Source organism: Monodon monoceros, unplaced genomic scaffold, assembly GCF_005190385.1.
Source record: "Monodon monoceros isolate NGI ecotype Baffin Bay Population unplaced genomic scaffold, NGI_Narwhal_1 Super_Scaffold_20, whole genome shotgun sequence".
NCBI lineage: Eukaryota > Metazoa > Chordata > Mammalia > Artiodactyla > Monodontidae > Monodon > Monodon monoceros.
This window is the reverse complement of record NW_021703777.1, coordinates 75,310,171-75,333,358: the sequence shown is the minus strand read 5'-3', so window position 1 is coordinate 75,333,358 and position 23,188 is coordinate 75,310,171. Positions and strand designations below refer to the sequence as shown.

The window sequence follows — 23,188 nt, the reverse complement described above, 5'->3', positions numbered from 1 at the left end:
ATATTCCCTCCAGGACGCACGAGACGGTCCCGAGTTTTGGTGCTTCGATCCCTGGGAGTCCGGGCTCCGTGGTGCGTCTAACTTTGAGGCGGAATTCCCAGCACTTAGGCAAAAAAAACCGCGCAGACGCCGGGATGCGAGCGTTTTGGAAAATGCTCAGGGCTTGTTTGACCCTTAGTAGAGTTGGAGGAGGAGTAGCAGAAATCTCGGGCTAATTTCTTTCTGGTCATCCACCGAAGAGGCAGCCAGGAGCGCCCGGGCTCGCCCTCAGAGAAGCCAGGGAGACCCCTGGCAGCCCGAGGCCCCCCGCAACAGAACCGCCCTTAATTTAATTAGGTGGCGGGATATTCCTGTGCCCCACGGGAGGCGGCTGGCGATAAACTCCGGACGCCTTTTGTAGATAAAGTTTGGTCCGCTCCACTTGCCCTCTCTGTCCGGGCCCCGTTGACCGCCCCCTCCTCTAGCGGCGGGCGCGGGCGGGGACATGGCCATGGGCTCGGCTTCCTGGCGCAAAGAGGCGCCGCGCCCGTAGCCGCCGCCACGCTGACCTCCCGCTCTCGCCCGCTACTGCGCTGAGCCCTGGCAACAAGCGAAGGCTGACGCCCAGAGGGGCAGAGGCGGCGGTGAGAGGGGCCCGAGGGCCCGTATGGCCGCTCTCCGCCGGCCGTTGGTGTGTGCCACGGAGCTCGCCCGCGTCGCCTCGGGCTCGGAGCGGCTCTGAGCCGCGCCGCCTGCGGGGATCGACCTAGCCGTTCCGCGGAGCCGCGGGCAGGAACCCGAGAAGCAGGAGTCGGCGGCTCTTCCTCCCTGAAGGCAATGTGGCCGGCCGGCGCGGGCACCAAGCTGCCCTGTCCCCGGGACTCTGCGCTCCGGCGGGCGGCTTTCTCTGGGAACCTCACCGCCCTGCCTTCTCACCTGATGCCAGCCGGCCGCAGCGTCCGGGTCTTCATCAGCGCCAACCCTGAAGGTAAGTCCTTTGCTTGCGCTTGTCCGTCTGTCCTTCTATCCGTCTACGCGGCGGAGCCAGAGAGAGTGCCGTGGCACAGCCGGGCGCGCCGTGCGTCCCCGGCGTTCCCTTTCTCTAGCTAATACCGAGGCTGTCCTGAGCGCTTGGGACTTTAATTTGAATCACTTTTCTTCTTCCCTCGCTCATTCCTTCTGCCTGCTGACTTCCCCTGGGACACCCATTTCTCGCCCCCTGGGTTCTTTTCCCTTGGTCTAAGAAATGTCCGAGGTATTAACAGACGCTTCTGGAAGCTTCATCCTGCCACTCCCCCCCCCCACCCCGTTTTTCTTTCCTTTAGCGGTTTCTTCTCCGAGGTTATCGTGAAACGCAAATAATACGTCCTCTCGCTCTCTCGGCTCCGCGGCAGATTCCTGAATGGGGGCTCCCTCCTCTGCCACTTGTTCAGGCCGAGGCGAAGTGAGAGCATGGGTTTCCCCGAGGCTTGCCTCTTGCCGGTGTGCTAGTGGGACCCTTTGTCTTGGGGAGCTAAGGAGACTCTTGTGAACCCAAGATCCGCAGAGATCGAGGGGAAACGCGCTGTGCGGTCTCGAAACAGGCTGACGCTGGTTTCCAGGTGAAGCGTTCAGGATGAGTTCATCTCTACAGTTGGGTCTTGGGCTAGATCGCCCCGGTCTAGAACTTGGCCTTCTCAGTCGTGTTCCAGCTAAAGGCTCGGGCCCTGGTAGCTGCTAAATGAAAACTTGTTGATTTATTGCATTCACAAATCACAGCGGCTGAGCTCCGGGTGGTCAGTTTTCTCTCATCACTGCCTATCAATTCACAGTCCTGAACGTTAACTTTCATTCCCAGTAAGTGAAGAAAAAGTAGGATGCATTTGACTTGGCTTGGATAAAACTGTAAGAGTTGCTCTTTCCCAGAAAAATAAGTGTTTGGCCCTAAGATGAGTTTATAGGAGACTGAAATAGGCGTGTGAGATGGGAAACTTGCTACACTCTAACAAGCCTTGGTTCTGACAAAGAAGTAAAGGAAAAAAAGAAAGTTAACAGTCATATGGATAGTCATCATTGCAAAACCCAAGGTTCTGGTTGCCTGTAAAAAGCATTCAGAGGACCTATAAAAAAAATAGCTTTCTAAAAAAATTACTGTTTCATAAAACGCTAGCAGAAATTTCAGGTACAGTTCACCTTATGACAAAGGGATTGGGAAAAGAATCAAATAGATAACCCACAGTGATTAGTATTAGAAGGGCTGTACACTTTTGAGGGAGGGTATGACTGTCCTCTTATCAATTTACAACTTGGTTTCACAGCACTTAGTAATTAAGGAGGCTTTTTGAAAGCTGCAGTACATTCTTTAAAATTCCTTTCATCTGAACTATGTCTTACAGGATTTTTTACTTAAATCTGGATAAAGAAAACTGTGGGGCTGTGCAGCATTTTGAAGGACCTAAGGAAGTTTGCAACTTAAGTTTTCGGTGTTGTTTTTAAAAATATTGATAAAACAGCAGTATTTGAGAGAATTTAATTTTCCTGAGCTTAAAAAAAAAACCTCATAAGAAGTGTTAAGTGTGCTGATGTAAAACCAGTTAAGTAACACTTTTCTTTAAACAAGTTGTTTTTAAATACAGTGAAAAGTCTGCTAATATCATTAGTAGTTTATTTTTCTTTACATTTGTGATTTCTAGGATAAAAATCAGTGATAATGGATTTATATCAAGTTAGCTTAATATTGAATTAATATTCAAGATTAATGTCATTTTTCTTAAGCCAGTACATGTGATTCTATAAGTTTTCCCATTTCTTGAAATACAGTAGAAGCTTCAGCGTGTATTAACATTAGGACAGCAGACAAGAGAGGGGGTGAATCATGTCTTCTGGTCACTGAGCTGGGCAGCTTGAACATTGATCTTAAAAGCCCAGAAATGTGACTCTTACCTGAGAAATTGCAATAGGAGCAGGACTTCACCTTTTATCCCAAATGGAGAGCCAAGGGTATATTAAATAGAAAAGACAGAGATAGGTATTTTTTTTTTAAGAGCCTGAACATGAAGCTTTGCGATCTCCGTAAATGCTCTGTCAGAGACAGCACTTTACCACCAGATCTTTATGGATATGACTCAGGAAGCAAATGGTTGTGTTTTGGTGCGATCCCGTATTAGGTTGTTGGCCAATACTCAAGAGCCTCTCCGCTGTCAAATTAAGACAAAGAATTTTATCTCATGCTTTTCTTTACAAGCGGGAATGCAGTTTATGCTCTAAATAAAAGCTTCTCTGTGTTGAACTCATAGCAGTACTTTTAAGAATCCAGAAAGGATCTCCCTTAGATTGCTTTACAAAGCTTGTATGAAATTTCCCTATCAGTAATTAGGATAATACATGTTTTTAGAACATAAGTTAGCTCAGTCAGTAGTTCGGTTTTCGTTCTCAAACCCTGTGAGGATGGTAGACCAGAGGGTGTTCTCCCTATTTTACAGAGGAGAAAACTGAGGCACCAGGTTAAGCTAGTTGCTTGAACTCATCTAGCAGAATGAAACAAGCTGGAGCCTGTAGGGGCCTCAAAACATCTCTCTTGGTACTTAGGTCCATGCCTGATTTCTGTAAATGTCTTACACCTATATGGTCAAGAAAATCAGCTAGCTGTAGTCAAAAATGCTGGCCTTCCTCTTGAAGCCTGACAGCCACAAGAAGCTGAGTAGCAGGAAGGAACCATAGCTGCCCTGACCCACTTTACCCCCATGAAAAGGTAGCCATAGGAGCATTCAAGGAAATGGCAGGATTTTCTGAACTCTGAAGGACACATTCCTATTCAAAAGCATATCTGCATCAGACCTGTCCCCACTGTGTGATAGACACTCGAGAAGAACCAGTGTGGGAGAGGAGTAACTGTCCCCCGTTCTCTTGCGTGGACGGACCTTGGACTTCATCTAGTCCCACCTCCCACCAACGTAGCAGTCCCATCTGTGGCATCTTTATTAATCCTTGGAATTTTTCCAGTCATTTAACCACTGTCTCTCTGCCAGAATGGCACTTATACCTCCTTGGAACAGTGGTTCTAAAGCACATATAAATTTCTCCACTGTGATTAGCCTGAATTGAATTGTCTGTGAATATGCAGAGGAGAGGAGCCTGCACAGTTCTCTCCCTGTGACTGAAATTGGAGGGGCCTGTTAAATAGTATTCCTCTTCTGTGCTTCATTTCTTACCCAAGGCTCCTTTCCTTATAAGGACACATCTCATATTGGGGACTCTACTTTCATCATCTCATCTAAACCTGATTACCTCCCAAAGGCCCCACCTCCAAATATGATCACATTGGGAGTTAGGGCTTCAACATATGAACTGGGGGGGGGGGGCAAACACTCAATCCATAACATTCTGCCCCTGACCCTCCCTCAAAATTCATGTCCTCCTGGCATGCCAAATACATTTATTGCATCCCAACAACTGCAAAAGCCTTGTCTTGTTGTAGTATCAACTCTCAAGTCTGAAGCCCAAAGTCTCAACTAAATAATATGTGGGTGAGACTCCAGATAGGACTCATCGTGAAGCGAAATTCCCCTCCAGCTGTGAAGCTATTAGATAAGTTATAGGCTTCCAAGACACCATGAGGGGACAGGCGTAGGATAAAGTTTTCCATTCCGAAAGGAATGAGAAAACTGGGAAAATTGGAAGGAAGAAAAGGATGAAGGGTTCCAAGCAAATCCGAAACCTGACAAGGCAAATGCCATTAGGTTTTAAGGCTCTAGAATAATCCTTTTTGATGTGATGCTTTGCCTTCTGGACGTGCTGGGGTGGCAGTCTCATCTTTATGGCTCTGCCGGGAGGGAATCACCCACCCAGGCTCCAGGAGGCCCTGCCCCCAAATCTTTAGGCAGAGGCCACCTCCCCTGTTGAAGCCCAGGTGATGCCTCCCCCAACTTTGAAACTAAGGAGGCAGCCCTGATGACCTCTGAATCTTTGGGGTCATTCTTCCTTTGTCTTCAAGAAGAACACATGTTCACAGGCAGTAGCCCTGCGTTTCCAGTCCTATAGGGCCTAAGAGGTCTGACAGCCTTCCTTTTTGTCAACCTGTCTCCTCCAGTTCACACTGGCCATGTTTCTGCTGGGCGGGGGGGTTAAGGGGGGACGGTCCATGCTTCACACATATACTCATTTCTTTACCAAATGGTTGTGTGACCACACCCTTACTGTTCTTTTCAGAACAATGTTTTTTGCAATATGGATAGACAGAGAACTTTCAAGATCATCAAGTTCTGGTTCCTTTTTGCTTAACAGTTATTGCTTCAGTTCATCTCTTTCTCATTTTACTATAAAGAGTTAGGAGAAACCAAGCCAATCCTGCAATACTTTCTTAGAAATCTCCTCAGCTGAACATCCAGTTTCATTGGTTCTAAATTCTACCTTCCACAAAACACTGTTCAGCCAGTTCTTTGCTACTTTATAAGTCACTTTTTCTCCATTGTCCAATAACATGTTTCTCATTTCTGAGAGTCACCAGAAGGCCTTTGTCGTCGATAGTCTGGTCATGATTGTTTATGTATTCTCTGGGAAGCCATCTCTCCAGCTCTCCTCTTTTCTTTCTGTGCTCTTACCAGAGTCTCCTTTAACAGTCCCTTCATGGCATGCTTGGCTTTTTCTAGCACGCACCTCAAAACTCTTCTAGCCTCTAGCCAGTTCCAGAGCTGTTTCTGCATTCTTAGATATTTGTTAGAGCAGCACCCCACTTCTTGGTACCAAAATCTGTCTTAATTTCCTAGGGTTGCCATAACAAATTACCATAGATTGGGCTTTAAACAACAGAAATCTATAGCCTTACGATTCTGGAGTCTAGAGCCTGAAATCAAGGTGTTGGCAGGGCTGTGCTCCCACTAAAGGCTGTAGGGAAGAAACTTTCTCTGCCTCTTCCTACTTTGACGCCAGTCCTTGACGTCTGTGGGCTTGTGGCTTTATCACTCCAGTCCCTGCCTCATCCTCGTATGGGGGAGAGAGAACTCTTGTGTCTCTTCTTCTAAGGACAGTAGTCCCATCATGGAACCCTACCCTCATGACCTCATCTAAACCATTATCTCCCAAAGGCTTCACCCCAAAATACCATCACATTGTGGGGGGTTAGGACTTCAACATGTGAATTTGGGGGGATACAGTCCTTCAGTCCATAATAGGTAAAGTCTAAACCTGAAAAAAGACCAAATATTGCCTTTATAACTAATGAAAGCTGAAGCAGGCCAGTACTCCTTATCTGTGATCCTGTGGGCCAGATGCGATTTTGCAATTCCACATTTTTTTAGATTTAGGGGGTAAATGGTGCATATGCTGTTTATTATTATTAATATCTGATAACCAGATATGAATATGTTTATAAGAAAACATGACTAAGTGCTGTACTGTAGAACTTTCTGCAATGCTGAGGGTCTTTATCTGCATTATTTTGTGTGAGAGCACTATTTACATATGGCTGTTAAGCTTTTGAAACGTGGCTAGTATGACTAAGAATTTGAATTTTTAATACTTCACAGTAATTGACTTAAATTTAAATAGACTCACATGACTATTGGCTGTTGTATTGGACACATAGCTCTAAGTGGGGTAATAAGGACGGTAAGTGGCGTCATGTCCATCAAGGTCAGGTTTTGCCACCATCGACTGAGGTCACTTCAGGTTTTGCGGCCATATGAATTGGGGAAAAAAATTGTTTTCAACACCGGGGGGATTTTGTAATTGCAGGTAAGGGCTGTGGCTCTTTACTGGGGAATGTGGCTTTTAACTTGAGACAAGTGGGTTTCCCAGTACTGAACCTCAGAATGGCACAGACTTACCCTCCCCATCACTATCAGAGTGGACAAAGTCCAGACCCCTCCCCGTGGACAGAGTTGAGCCCTCTAAAATTTAAGATACAGAGGAGCTGAGAAGAATGACAGGTTTACTTACAAGAGAGAAAGAAGGGGCTGGGCTGTTTGTGCTCAGATTTTCCTTCCAAATGCATCCATCAGATAAAGACACTTGTCCCCTGAGGAATAAGTGCCGGCCCTGTCCACGGCTACTAGTAGATCCCTCTGTGTGTCGGGAGACATCTGGAGTGGAGAGAAAGATACCTCCAATGCCTCTTTTGTTTGTTTCCCATCCCCTCACCACCCCCCCACACACAGATTTATGCACTGGTCATCTTTGAAGATTGTGCACTTTTGTCTACAATGTTAATGATTGGATGCTGAGTCCATTCCCACTTAGACTTTTTACTTTACTCGTCTTTGCATCTTCCCTGACTCTCTTCTCCATTCCTTTGGAGTCTTGGTGGGAAAGCTTATTCTCCAATTGCCAGAAGCCGCAGTAACAAGAAAGAGATAATCCCTACAGTTGCTGCATCCAATGGCCATTGGCTTTAGCTTGTGCTCCCAGACAAGAGGCAGAACGATGTGCGTCAAGAAATTCACAAGAAACCTATGAATATTCTTTACCATGGTTCTTCTTACCTTTCCTACAATGCTAATATCCAGGCTCCTTATTTTTTCATTGTTTTTATGAGTCACTAGAAAAAATAGTTAAGCACAAGAAGCATATATATACTCTTCTGATGCTGCAAGAATATCTTTCAAAGTTGAGAGTCTTAAAGGAAAATATCGTGAACGGCTCTTTTATGATAAATGCACACAGGACATTTATAATAAATGAATTATAAAATTTTAGTGGTTGAGTCTTCAAGTCCTTCAGCAAACATTATTCAGGCAGGAGAGAATACTAGATACAAGTACAGACTTGAGAGCTAAACTAGCCAGGTTTGACGACTCCTCAGTCCACCGTGTAATGCAGTGATTTCTTAAGCATGTTGTTTAACTTATTTGTTCTCAGTTTCATAATCTCTAAAAGAAGACAGTAGTACCTGCCTCACAGGGTTATTGAGTAGATTAAATAAGCTAATAGACATAAAGCACTTAGAACTGTGCTGGACACTTATTAAACATTGTTTGCTATTATTATCCTTATCATCTTTATTAGTTTCCACTGTGATCCAGACACTGCAGGTATGGATATGCGGAGAGGAACAAGGCATTTCGTGCCCTCAAGGGAATGCCGTCTGTGAAGCTATCAGAACTCAGTAGTAAAAATAAAAGCCGTTCCAGATACTGTAGGAAACAGTGTAAGGGTTGAAGGAGTGAAAGTCAGGGGCACCATTAGGCATTTAGGTCCCATTGCCAAAGCTGTCACCCAGAGGGCAGGAAAATGTAGAAGCCACTGCCAGGATCACAGCTGCCGCTGGGGACTGGGTAGCTGGCTGGCTTCTACAAGCACGCGCTGAATCCGAGTGTCAACCACAGCTGGTGGCAGAAGAATCTCCCTGGTTCCCCTTGCCCTCCAGATCTCACACAGATTGTCCATCTGGCAGAAGGGGATTGCATTCGGACCCTGGCCGCAAGTACGACTAGGACCCTCCAGGCTTCCAGCCCCTCCATCACAAGGGAGAGAGTGAAAGAAGTGCTATCGGATGTTCAACCCCAAGAAGCAGTATCTGGCCTGGGGTGGGAGGGAAGGCATATTCACTCATTCGCTTATTCAACCACTAACAAGCGAATGAGTGAAGCACCCACTCCATATGGGTGCTGTTCTGGCGCTTAGAATACAACAGTAACAAAACAGGCCGGGTCTCTGCTCTCACAGAGTTTACGTGAATCATAAATTATATGTGATGGGCACTGAGCTAAAATATGAGCAGAGCGTTAAAGAGACAATGAGGGTGAGTACGCCAGCTTGGGGCCGAGGATGCGGGGTTGGGAGGGCCCCCCAGAGGAAGGAGTGGAGAGCCAGGGTGTAGAAACTGTTCTCTACGGTAATGGAATATGAGGCAAAGAGATGGCGAGATCTCTACAGGGAATAGAGAGGGATCACCTTGATTATTCAACGAAGAGCTTTTATCCTTTTGAATAAGAGTGGCGCTGATGTCTTGAGGTGATGGTATCGTTTGTTCCTTGAAAGTGGCTCATTTAGAATGACATTTAAGAAAGCGTGACTTGGACCATATAGGTACTCTGTGTCCAAATAGATCATGACTTTATGGTTTAATAAATCATCTACTGATCTTTAAAAATTCTTGTTACACCATAACAATGGTGCATTTGCCTTTTTTTTTTTTTTTTTTTTTTGCTGTACGCGGGCCTCTCACTGCCGTGGCCTCTCCCGTTGCGGAGCACAGGCTCCGGACACGCAGGCCCAGCGGCCATGGCTCACGGGCCCAGCCGCTCCGCGGCACATGGGATCTTCCCGGACCGGGGCACGAACCCGCGTCCCCTGCATCGGCAGGCGGACTCCCAACCACTGCGCCACCAGGGAAGCCCGCATTTGCCATTTTAAAGGGCGTCTGCAAGTTTGTATTTTGTTTCAGTTGTCTGTTGCTGTGTATCAACTTGCCCCAAAACGCAGTGACTTAAACCAGTGATTTACTGGTTTACACATTTCTCACTCCTGTGTCTGGCTCCTCTGTGCTCCTCCATGAGGGCTCCCTCGCTCCAGCTTATTCTCATCATTCAGGATTCATTGTAGGGGATTGGCTTCCCCAGAGAAAGGAAGTGGAATCTGCTGGGCCTTTTCAGGCCTGGGCTCCGAAGTCCCAAAATGTCACTTTCCCTGCCCCTGCGTCCTATTTATGTGAGTCATTAAGGTGAGCCTAGAGTCAAAGGGAGGGGAAGGAGACGCCATCTCGTGATGTGGGGTGAGGCATGTGCATGCAGGGAGGGGAGGATTTCATGGTGGCCAACTATGAAAGCTACTGAAAGTCCCAGTTATATCGTGTGGTTTCTTTGGCTTGGCTTTGTCATAATTAAATTAAATGAGATAATACATGAAAATGTAGTAAACTGATAGCCTGACACAAAGCGAGTGCTCAACAAGTGTTACTAATCATAATAGTTGCTGTTGTGTTGATGATGAGTTGTTGAGGCTTGACAGTGACTCTGTAAACGGTACCCTTCTAGATCCCCCCAAAATCTGAATGGAGGGAAAAAAGACCAAAGAGTTTGCAGATAGGAGATCAAATTATCACCATTTTTGCTGACAAAGGTAACACCAGAGGATGCTTTTGTGCTTCCTAGCACTAAACATCGGAATGAGACAGTCTTCTGCCCCCACACTGGCAGTGGGGCTGGGGAGGGTGAGGGACGGAGGGTCTGCTCCATAGAACAGGAGTCTGGAGCGGGGAGCGCAGCCACGCTCTCTGTGGACAGACGGGTCGCTTCCCCAGAGAGAGGGGTGAGCAGGTGTGTGGAGCTTGCCTGGTTTATTCTTCCCACATTTTCCAGTCAAACAAGTCACCCTTTAACTTCCCACCCGATTCTGGAGAGGGTAAGCAGGGCAGTAAAGAGAGTCCAGGAGTCTTCCGCTCCAGAAGGGCTTCTCTTCCCTAGCACGAATATTCACTTATTTCGATTTTAGCATTTGTACACGGTGGAAGCCTTCAGTTACCCAGGATCATTTAAATCAGATCATCTAGTTTGACATACCCCAAATTATATCCCAGTGAAATATCTTAATACAAAGAAGAGGAGACAGTGAGCTATAGGGTATTACATACCGTATATATAAAAGCAGAAATTACATGCAAATATCCGTATCAGAATACTTTTGTAAGATAAGTGCTTAGCAGGCCTTTAGGAAAAGTCACTTTATCTCTCTAGAAATAATTTGTCTTAAACCACTAGGTTTTGGGGTACATTGATATGCTGCAATAGACAACTAAAAAGTACAAACTCACAAAGATGGCAAATGATAGAATTCCTACAGAGGAACAGGCACTCATCTACAAAGCAGTCGAGTTTGATAAAGTAAGCGGACAGTTCTTTTCAACTCAGGAAATTCTTTTAAGTCTCGTTCTTCATGGTCGGGTGATTTAAATAAAAGTAAAACTTGTAGATGGCTCACAAGGATTCATAGGTGCTGAGTTGTGTACAATCTAAAAGAAAATGATATTAACTTAAAGATTCCTTTGTATAACTTCTTCAGAGCTTAGTTTCCATCATTTTTTGCTGTAATTAAACAGAATTCATTCTACAAATTAACATATCTTGGCTGTTGTATAATTAGAAAAAGATTTGTGTGATACTAAGTTACTGAAAGGTTAAAAAACTGCAGCTTTGGATGCAATTCAAAGGGAATAATACCCACTTCCAATTAAATGCTTCCTTGAAATCTCATTTCCAATCCAGAATATTTCAAAGACTTTGACATGGGGGTACACTCAAAACAGAGAGCAAAGCCTAGATGTCAGGTGTCTTATTCCAAGAGTGATTGCAGAATCTAACTCAGAAATGAAATCACAAAATTGAAAGGGTATCCCTCATAATGCTGAATCTGATCCATTATGTATAGTATCATTCAGAGAGATTCTTGCCCCTGAACGTATTTTCTTTAGATTTTATTCTAAGCTGCACCATTGGTTAGACAGGCGTTGTACACACCAAACTCCTAACTGATTGGTGTGGAGAGTTACAAAGGAAGTAAGGGACACATGCTGCTGCCTTTATTTTTTAGACTCATCCATCTAGGAGGCAGGACCAACACAGCTGCCAAAACCATCAATGCAAACACTGGCTGTGAGAGGGATGTTTGTGTGCAAAGGTCAATTGGAATAATTGGAATCAAACTGTCATATCTGATATCCCAGTCAGGCAGGAACTGGTCAAGTTTTGTTAAAAGGGAAAGACCAAGATGTATCAAATCTAAGAGAGAGCCCTCTCTACTGCAGTGGAGTGGCCAGCGGGGAAACTGGTCCAGCTGCAGGTGATGAGAAGCAGTCTCTCTGCTGAGACCGCTGAAAAGAAGACGTGAAAATAAAAGCTCCCTCTTAAGCCCAGGGTCGCTCTCTTCGGAAGCCCAAATAGTCTATGTAGAGAATCCACTGTAATAAAAGAAAAAGGAATATGCAGGAAAAGTGTAAAAAGATCCAGACCTTCCCACCTCTGAGAAGCTACCCTTGGTAGGTATGTATATGCAACCTTGTGGGGGATGATTGCATTCATAAAATAGGAATTTCACAATTTAACGAAATCACTCCGAACTAGTAAATCTTATAAAGTGGGAGGCTTTTGTCACGTGGCCCCCCAATTTTTTGGCACTCCTCCCTCTGATAGGTGGAATCTATGACGTCTTTCCTTGAATCTGGGCTCTCTAACTGGTTTTGGCCAATAGGATACAGAAGAAATGGCTGGGCCAGGCTTTTAGAAATTGGTCACTTCATTTTCTGTCTTTGAAACACTTGTTCCTTAGACCCCAGCCACCCTTGAAAAGATCCCTTAAGAGAAGTGAGCGGTAGCACCCCCACCCCCCACCCCCCGCCCACCCCCAGCAGAGTCCTCCCGGCAGACCAGTGGCGTATAGAGCAGAAACCCCCTCCCCACCAAGCCCCGCCCAAATTGCAGATCCAAGAGAAAAATGAGTGAGGATTGTTTTAATCTGTTATGCAGTAATAGATAAGTAAAAGGCATAAAATGAAACAAATGCACTATAGTGTGGGCTGGCTAAGGTGAAAGAATTTGGGGGGCACATCTGGATTTGCATCCAGAGATTTGTTATAATCTTGGTAAAGCATTTAATTTCCTCAAGCTTCATTGCCCCTCAAACTGCTGAATGTTGAGCATAATATTGGGTTGACCAAAAAGCTCGTTTGTTTTTTTGCGTAGCATCTCACGGAATAATAACAATGGTAACTACCTTACAGGGCTAGCACGAGAAATAAATAAATAAGCACCTAAGGCAATGCCTGAAAAATAGGGAGGGCTTAAACGTTCTAGATCAGAATTTGCTAAAAGCCCTAGGCGATACAGAAAAGAAGAGGTGTAAGGTTACAAGGGAATGAGAATTACTTGAATAACTGCTCTTTTGTAAATTGTGACATGAAATGGGTCATTGTTCCTAAATTATGCCACCTATATAATCATGTAAGCTTTTAGCTAGAAGGGACGATGTAAAACAATGTATTTTTTAAATGTTGGTTTAACACATAAGTTCAGCCCAAATTATGAGGCGTTAAGTTAATAAGTTACATCTTTAAATAAAAGAGCAGCCACACCTTATAACTTACTTTCAAAAAAGTTATCTGGAAAAAAAAACCTCTTTTGAAACCATACGTAGCAAGCAGATTTCAATAAAATGACATTCAAAGAGAATAAAAAGTTAGCACTTTCTCCTTTTAATGTAAGATGTACTAAAATCTTATGCTAAAAATCGTTTCTTTCACACAGAGTCCCTTTAATGTTGCTTTAAATCTACATGAAGGTTCATAGGTCATTTTTTTAACTCCTGTTAATCTTTTAGGCCTTGATGCACAGTTTGCTTTGCCACAGATGTTCCAAAGAGCATGTTGTGGCCACATTTATGTGGGAAGGACCACCCTTGTTAAAAAAAAAAAAAAGAGCAGCCATCTTTATCTAGGAAGGATTTCAATACAAATCTCATGTATGATTGAAAACTGTCTCATTCCAAGTGGATGCTATGGTAGAATGCCCCAACCCTTATGTAAGTTGATCATTCTTGTGTGCCTGTAAATGTTACTGTAAGCCTGCATTATATTGAGGAAATAACATAGGCATTCCTGTTGAAGTTTAGGGTGGAGGAGAGTAGAGAGGAGGCATGAAGAGAAGGGAGGAGGTGGAGCTCTTAGGTGAACCAGTGCATAAATACAGCCAGGGGTAGATGGATGATAACTTGAATCTGGAAAGGGTTAATTCATCTGTTCACTAATTCTGACCTATAAATCTCAGAGTAGCATGGAATTGAGAGAGAAGGCCCTGGCATCTAAGAATTTTGAAACAAACAATTTTTGCTTTTGAAATTTGAGTTTGGTACTCCTTGGAAAGAGCTAGGTACTTCGGCAGTCTAGTCCCCCCTCTTGGGGCAGGAGAGCCAGAATGCTGAGCATCCGCAGGGCGGAGGGAAGCCAGGAGCCTGCCATCATGGATGTACCTTGTATGATTATTTAAAAAAGAAAGGAAATCGAGCGCTTAGCCAAATGCTTTGGTACTTCTACCAAGATTTTTAAATATTTGAAACTCACTCTTTGGATTCAGTACTTATTTTCTAATCTTTTCTTTTTGTCGTTCCTTACCATTTTCCTTTTGGAAACTTACAATCTATCTCAACTGTGTCAAAAAGAAAAAAAAAGTTTCACTTTTGCTGATAGGATAGGATCAGAACAGACCCATGCTCTGCAGGCAGCTCTAGTGGTTGTATAAGCGGGAGGGAGGGGTCCCTTTTTACACTCTCCTGACCTCAAAATGCATAAGTAAGTTGCCTCTCTGCCAGCACTTGCTCATGGGGGCAGGGCGGTACAGGTTTCTAGGCCAGGAGTTTCATTCGATACCACGGCATCCAAGAATCACAATAGTAGCATCCTAGATTCAGTACTGCCAAATGTCTACCTGTTGTGTGACCTGGGGCAGGTTCTAGAATGTCGATCTTCCTTTTCTGTCAGAACAAAAAACATCTATATTGTATCAGTATATCTTACGGAGTTCTGAGGACTAAATTCTAATGTCGTATACACACAGTGAGCCCTACATAGAAACAAAGCGTTCTTCTTTTCTTAAAACTCTTCCAAATACATGAATCTTAAACTGACTCTAAGCCAATATTAAGTAATTAGGTTCCAGTAAAATAATTAATATTGAGTACTCACACAGAGTAGGTGCTCAAGAAAGACTTGTTGAATTCAAAGTCATATTAAGAGAGATGAAAGTGGAGAGGAGGTGGGGGCAGTCTACCCACAGATCCAGCCTTCCCAGGCATTCCTGCAGGACCAGCTCTAGTGCACAGAACCCATCCCCCTACGTTGCAGTCCCTGTTGCCTCCCACCCTCACCTCCAGCAGAGCCAACCCTCTCTCTGGCAATATACCCAAACTCCTCATACCTGTATGGCTCCCCTGCTCTTCTGGGTGAGACTAGGTCCCTACAGGGATGGTTGTAGAGACCCAACCGTGCAGACCCCATCCCCCAGGCTAGAGCTTCCATGAAGCCACATTCCATGAATACAGCTCCTGATTTTTTGCTGTAGCCACCCAAGGGAGAGGAAAATTGGCGGAGAAGGGCGTCTTCCTCTCAGGAAAGCAGGGACTGAAGGATGAGATGAGAAGAGATTTCTGCCATGAAACCAGACAGCAGCAGTGCAGTTTTAAGTTTCTGTGCAATTCTCACAGAAACAATTGAGAAATCAAATACTGCTAATGTTATGGTCTAGCTGCACTGTGACTTTGGGGACCAGTTAGGAACCTTGCCACTTTCTGTAACATTGTCTTTATGGCAAGTTTCATTTTGTGTTCCATTTAAATCATGCGCAGTCAGGCTTGCGTATCAGCCATTTAGAAGTTGGAGAGATTTGAGCGTTCTCGCTAGAGAACTTTCTCATTTTCTAATAGCCTTGTGTGTGCGTGTAGTATAAATGTTTGTGTCCTAGAGGCGACCTGTGGTTAGGAGGCCTGAAATGAACTGAAACGTTTTGCCTTCTACTTTTGGTTTGGACAGTACCTCTGCTACCTTGGGCAGTTCTCCCTGGGACTCTTTTCCTCATCTGTAGAATGAGGTAGATGAAACACAGGGCTTCTGGGACCTCTTCCAGCTTCAGTATTACATTACTCCATTTCTTTGAAACTCCACAGCAGTTCCATTTTGTTTTGTTTTTAAGAAGAGGAAGCGTGGGCTCTAGCTCTGCCTCCTACCTTTGTGAACGATTACTCTGTCGTCGGAAAAATGATCATAATATCCTCTGACCTCCTTGACTCAGATGTTTGTCATGATAATGGATGGAGGAGCACTTCTGAAACCGCAGTGTACTGCAGGAGTGAACACTGTTGATTATTGGAATGTCGAAAGTTTAGCAGAGGACAACCAGGTCAGTGGGAAATCTCACCAGGATTTAGAAACCCTTCCCACCTGTTCAGTATTAAAACTGGAGAGTGTGAGTAGGATGAAATAAGCATAAACATCCTCTTCTTCAGGCCTACAGATGAGACTTTTAGGTTGACAAACTTGTTGGGCCTTTGGGTGAGGTGGTTGAATATAAACTCCTGGATAGAAGGGGTTGCATCTCCACCCTGAATTGCGTGATGGGATTCATCATGTGTGTACATCCAACACAGGATACACACAGGGACTAGTGAGTAATCGAGCCTAAAGGTTCACAATCTGGAGCTGGAAACACTTGAGTTTGAGACCTTGCTCTGTGCCATTTTCTGACTCGGTGACCTTAAGCAACTTATTTAAGCAAATCTACAATTAGAGAAATTTTCTCTAAAATTGAACATATCATAGGATTCTTATGAGGCTTAAATAAGATAAAGCTTGTGAAATGCTTATCACCTGCCTGGCACATAACAAGTCCTCATTAAGTGTTAACTAGGTTTATTTTTATCGTTGTTATTTATTAGCTCCATTATCTCCTTACCTAGCAGATGCTGACAACTCAGCTAGTTAAAGAGGTGACATCAAGCCTGGCTCAACTAGCTGGCAGTCATTAAAAACAAACAAACAAAAAAAACCCCTCATCTGCCAGTGGTATCTTGTTGCCCACTCAATTAGAAGAGGGAAAGATATGTGACATGATGATACAGTTGGGAAACATTTATATTCTATTTGTTTATATTAAGCCAGAATGTTTATTTCCAGCTGTCAAGGTTGATATCTTAAGAGGCCATGGTTGTTACAAACATTTTAAAAAGTGCTTTTGTAGAATTATCATCAGAAATAAGCTTATGAGCTAGGAGGATAGGCATGCCTTCTTGCTTTACAGTCAGACCCTGTTTTTAATCAGAAATTCACAACAGTCATTTTACAAATATTTATTGGGGGCTTTCTACATGCAAGACACTGTCCTAAGCCCAGATGATACAGAATTTAACTATGTTAAATAACTGTGTTTATTTAACATACACATCACCCCTACTGTCATGGGTTTCATGTTCTAATGGAGGAATCATGTGAAAAAAGCAAATAAATTAAAATATCTTTAAAATATCTTTGTAAACTTTGTAAACTCCTTGGGATGATGCATACCATGAAGAAAAATGAAGCAAGGTAAGGAGAAAGAGTAATAGGCAGAATTACTTTCCCATCAATGAGTGGTCAGAGAAGGTCTGCCTGATGAGATATTTGAACAGAGCCATGCACGGAAGGGAAGAAGGGAGCCAGCGAGATAACATGGAGGACAAGCATTTCTGCCAAGAAGTGCATGCAAAGAAGAAGCAGTAAGTGCAAAGGTCCTGAGGCACAGCATGCCTTAGGTGCCCAAGGAGCAACAAGGTCAGTGTGGTGGAGAACAGATGGAGACGGCAATTTTCACAAAATGTAACACCCCAGTATAGCAGGCACCAACCAACCAGAACAGATACTGTCTATCAGCAGCCAGTAAGCTGCACCTGTGTGTCTCTGCTGAGCATCAGCCTTGGTAGACAATGAGATCAGGGAACATATGGGGGCCAATATCATGTGCAGCCAGCATGTTATCTAGACTTAGCTCCATAAACCAACTTTACCCACAAAAGATAAGGATTTTTCACTATTGATTTGGGTAGTATCCCATTCATTGATTCCATTTATTTTTAAAAGTGATTCTAAGAGAAGTTTCCAAAAATATTTCCAACATTGTTGGAAAAGAGGGTGTGTCAATATTCACTTGGATGTATATGTAGGTTCGTTAAAAACGAACCTGATCAGTGTTTTGTTTTGTTTTTTAAATTCAGCAGTTGTTCAGTGCCCTAATGATGTAGAAAGGTGTGCAGCCTAACCTGCCTCTACTGGCTGCCTGGGTCCCTGGGAACTAGAATGGAAAGGGATGAGAGACATAATAGTCAGATATTCAGAGGAAGCAGGTGGCAAATGGCCCCAAACCTTGGAAATAATACCCATACAAGAGAGGAAAAAGCCATTTAAACATATGTGGCCTGGCTAGACAGGAAAGCCTCTGTGAGGTGGCAGAGAGGATGGGGCCAGTCTTGGTCTCTGGGTGCTGGAAAGATGCATTGGCTCTGCTTGACGTAGCTCCAGGTGAATCCCTTAACCAAGGTTCATAGGAAATCTTTTACAAATTCTTTTTATTTCATTGTTTTTAAATGAGTTCAAAGTTTATTTCCACTGAATGGATGAGAAGGTCTTTCAGATCAAGTGAGGAAAAAGCGTCAAATTTCTTGAACTTTAAAATATTAGGCAATAATAAACATTAGAACAAAAAATTCAAACTTAAAAAATAGATTTTATATCATCCTTGACTTTTTATCCATCCAGATACTGGAAAGTTTCTTTGTTACACGTTTCTGAGTAACATAATGTTATTACTTGGTATTTAAAATACCTTCATGTAGAGCATATCTTATTTTTTTTTAATAATCTTTATTGGAGTTTAATTGCTTTACAATGGTGTGTTAGTTTCTGCTTTATAACAAAGTGAATCAGCTATACATATACATGTATCACCATATCTCTTCCCTCTTGCATCTCCCTCACTCCCACCCTCCCTATTCCACCCCTCTAGGTGGTCACAAAGCACCGAGCTGATCTCCCTGTGCTATGCAGCTGCTTCCCAATAGCTATTTGACATTTGGTAGTGTATATATGTAAAAGCCACTCTCTCACTTTGTCCCAGCTTCCCCTTCCCCTTCCCCATATCCTCAAGTCCATTCTCTAGAGCTGCGTCTTTATTCCTGTCCTGCCCCTAGGTTCATCAGAAACTTTTTTTTTTAATTCCATATATATGTGTTAGCATACGGTATTTGTTTTTCTCTTTCTGACTTACTTCACTTTGTATGACAGACTCTAGGTCCATCCACCTCACTACAAATACCTCAATTTCGTTTCTTTTTATGGCTGAGTAATATTCCATTGTATATATGTGCCACATCTTCTTTATCCATTCATCTGTCGATGGACACTTAGGTTGCTTCTGTGTCCTGGCTATTGTAAATAGTGCTGCAGTGAACATTGTAGTACATGACTTGTTGAATTATGGTTTTCTCTGGGTATATTCCTAGAAGTGGGATTGCTGGGTCGTATGGTAGTTCTATATTTAGTTTTTTAAGGAACCTCCATACTGTTCTCCATAGTGGCTGTATAAATTTACATTCCCACTAACAGTGCAAGAAGTTTCCCTTTTCTCCACACCCTCTCCAGCATTTTTTGTTTGTAGACGTTTTGATGATGGTCCTTCTAACTGCTGTGAGGTGATATCTCACTGTGCTTTTGATTTGCATTTCTCTAATGATTAGTGATGTTGAGCATCCTTTCATGTGTTTGTTGGAAATCTGTATGTCTTCTTTGGAGAAATGTCTATTTAGCTCTTCTGCCCATTTTTGGATTGTGTTGTTTGTTTTTTTGATATTGAGCTGCATGAGCTGCTTGTATATTTTGGAAATTAATTCTGTCAGTTGCTTCATTTGCAAATATTTTCTCCCATTCTGAGGGCTGGCTTTTCATCTTGTTTATGGTTTCCTTTGCTGTGCAAAAGGTTTTAAGTTTCATTAGGCCCCATTTGTTTATTTTTATTTCCATTTCTGTAGGAGGTGGGTCAAAAAGGATCTTGCTGTGATTTATGTCATAGAGTGTTCTGCCTATGTTTTCCTCTAAGGGTTTTATACTGTCTGGCCTTACATTTAGATCTTTACTCCATGGAGTTTATTTCTGTGTATGGTGTTATGGAGTGTTCTAATTTCATTCTTCTACATGTAGCTGTCCAGTTTTCCCAGCACCACTTATTGAAGAGGCTGTTTTTTCTCCATTGTATGTTCTTGCCTCCTTTATCAAAGATAAGGTGACCATATGTTCATTGCGTTATCTCTGGGCTTTCTATCCTGTTCCATTGTTCTATATTTCTGTTTTTGTGCCTGTACCATACTGTCTTGATTACCGTACCTTAGTAATATAGTCCTAAGTCAGGGAGCCTGATTCCTCCAGCTCCGTTTTTCTTTCTCAAGATTGCTTTGGCTATTTGGGATCTTTTGTGCTTCCATACAAATTGTGAAATTTTTTGTTCTATTTCTGTGAAAAATTCCATTGGTAGTTTGATAGGGATTGCATTGAATCTATAGATTGCTTTGGGTAGTGTAGTCATTTTCACAATGTTAATTCTTCCAATCCAAGAACATGGTATATCTCTCCATCTGTTTGTATCATCTTTAATGTCTTTCATCAGTGTCTTGTAGTTTTCTGCATACAGGTCTTTTGTCTCCTTAGATAGGTTTATTCCTAGGTATTTGATTCTTTTTGTTGCAGTGGTAAATGGCAGTGTTTCCTTAATTTCTCTTTCAGATTTTTTGTTGTTAGTGTATAGGAATGCAAGAGATTTCTATGCATTAATTTCGTATCTTGCTACTTCACTAAATTCATTGATTAGTTCTAGTAGTTTTCTGGTGGCATCTTTAGGATTCTCTGTGTATAGTATCATGTCATTTGCAAATAGTAACAGTATTACTTTTTCTTTTCTGATTTGGATTCCTTTTATTTCTCTTTCTTCTCTGATTGCTGTGGCTAAAACTTCCAAAATTATGTTGAATAAGAGTGGTGAGAGTGGGCAACCTTGTCGTGTTCCTGATCTTAGTGGAAATGCTTTCAGTTTTTCACCATTGAGGATGATGTTGGCTGTGGGTTTGTCATATATGGCCTTTATTATGTTGAGGTAAGTTCCCTCTATGCCTACTTTCTGGAGGGTTTTTATCATAAATGGGTCTTGAATTTTGTAAAAATCTTTTTCTGCATCTATTGAGTTGATCATACGGTTTTTATTCTTCAGTTTGTTAATATGGTGTATCACATTGATTGATTTGCGTATATTGAAGAATCCTTGCATTCCTGGGATAAACCCCACTTGATCATGGTGTATGATCAAGTGTATGATCCTTTTAATGTGCTGTTGGATTCTGTTTGCTAGTATTTTGCTGAGGATTTTTGCATCTATGTTCATCAGTGATATTGGCCTGTAGTTTTCTTTTTTTGTGACATCTTTGTCTGGTTTTGGTATCAGGGTGATGGTGGCCTTGTAGAATGAGTTTCAGAGTGTTCCTCTGCTATAATTTGGAAGAGTTTGAGAAGGATAGGTGTTAGCTCTTCTCTAAATGTTTGATAGAATATGCCTGTGAAGCCATCTGGTCCTGGGCTTTTGTTTGTTGGAAGATTTTTAATCAGAGTTTCAATTTCAGTGCTTGTGATTGGTCTGTTTATATTTTCTATTTCTTCCTGGTTCAGTCTCAGGAGGTATGTGCTTTTGTAAGAATTTGCCCATTTCTTCCAGGTTGTCCATTTGATTGGCATAGAGTTGCTTGTAGTAATCTCTCATAATCCTTTGTATTTCTGCAGTGTCAGTTGTTACTTCTCCTTTTTCATTTCTAATTATGTTGATTTGAGCCTTTTTCCTTTTTTTCTTGATGAGTCTGTCTAATGGTTTATCAATTTTGTTTATCTTCTCAAAGAACCAGCTTTTGGTTTTATTGATCTTTGCTGTTGTGTCCTTGATTTCTTTTCCATTTTTTTCTGATTTGATATTTATGATTTCTTTCTTTCTGCTAACTTTGGGTTGTTTTTGTTCTTCTTTCTCTAATTGCTTTAGGTGTAAGGTTAGGTTGTTTATTTGAGATTTTTCTTGTTTCTTGTGGTAGGATTGTATTGCTATAGACTTCCCTCTTAGAACTGCTTTTGCTGCATCCCATAGGTTTTAGGTCATTTTGTTATCATTGTCATCTGTTTCTAGGTATTTTTTTAATTTCCTCTTTGATTTCTTCAGAGATCTCTTGGTTATTTAATAGCGTATTGTTTATTCTCCATGTGTTTGTATTTTTTTACAGATTTTTTCCTGTAATTGATATCTAGTGTCATAGCATTGTGGTTGGAAAAGATACTTGGTATTATTTTAATTTTCTTAAATTTACCAGGGCTTGCTTTATGACCCAAGATATGATCTATCCTGGAGAATGTTCCATGAGCACTTGAGAAGTGTATTCTCTTGTTTTTGGATGGAATGTCCTATAAATAATCAATTAAGTCCATCTTGTTTAATGTGTCATTTAAAGCTTGTGTTTATTTATTTTCATTTTGGGTGATCTGTCCATTGGTGAAAGTGGGGTGTTAAAGTCCCCTACTATGATTGTGTTCCTGTCGATTTCCCCTTTTATGGCTGTTAGCATTTGCTTTATGTATTGAGGTGCTCCTATGTTGGGTGCATAAATATTTACAATTGTTATATCTTCTTATTGGATTGATCCCTTGATCATTATGTAGTGTCCTTCTTTGTCTCTTGTAATAGTCTTTATAAATAAAGTCTATTTTGTCTGATATGAGAATTGCTACTCCAGCTTGCTTTTGATTTCCATTTGCATGGAATATCTTTTTCCATCCCCTCACTTTCAGTCTGTATGTGTCCCTAGGTCTGAAGTGGGTATCTTGTAGACAGCATATATATGGGTCTTGTTTTTGTATCCGTTCAGCCAGTCTATGTCTTTTGCTTGGAGCACTTAATCCATTTACCTTTAAGGTAATTGTTGATATGTATGTTCCTATTACCATTTTCTTAATTGTTTTGCGTTTGTAGGTCTTTTCCTTCTCTTGTGTTTCCTGCCGAGAGAAGTTCCTTTAGCATTTGTTGTAAAGCTGGTGTGGTGATGCTGAATTCTCTTAGCTTTTGCTTGTCTGTAAAGGTTTTAATTTCTCCATCAAACCTGAATGAGATCCTTGCTGGGTAGAGTAACCTTGGTTGTAGGTTTTTCCCTTTCATCACTTTAAATATGTCCTGCCACTCCCTTCTGGCTTGCAGAGTTTCTGCTGAAAGATCAGCTGTTAACCTTATGGGGATTCCCTTGTGTGTTATTTGTTGCTTTTCCCTTGCTGCTTTTAATATGCTTTCTTTGTATTTAATTTTTGACAGTTTGATTAATATGTGTCTTGGCATGTTTCTCCTTGGATTTATCCTGTATGGACACTCTGTGCTTCCTGGGCTTGATTTACTATTTCCTTTCCCATATTAGGGAACTTTTCAACTATAACCTCTTCAAATATTTTCTTCAAATATTTTCTAAGTCCCTTTCTTTTTCTTGTCTTCTTCTGGGACCCCTATAATTCGAATGTTGGTGCATTTAATGTTGTCCCAGAGGTCTCTGAGACTGTCCTCAGTTCTTTTCATTCTTTTTTCTTTATTCTGCTCTGCAGTAGTTATTTCCAGTATTTTATCTTCCAGGTTACTTATCCATTCTTCAGCCTCAGTTATTCTGCTAT

General features: G+C 42.3%; 1 protein-coding gene across 1 annotated transcript in view; it reads left to right on the top strand.

Moving 5' to 3' along the window:
- Window positions 1–511: 511 nt before the first annotated feature.
- The window catches only part of NWD2 (NACHT and WD repeat domain containing 2), a 209,428-nt gene continuing 186,751 nt past the window's right edge, over window positions 512–23,188 (top strand). Inside the window, exon 1 of the mRNA XM_029235880.1 lies at window positions 512–967. Coding sequence (XP_029091713.1) covers window positions 817–967 — 151 coding nt within the window. The 5' untranslated portion in view covers window positions 512–816. The remainder of the gene's footprint in view (window positions 968–23,188) is intronic.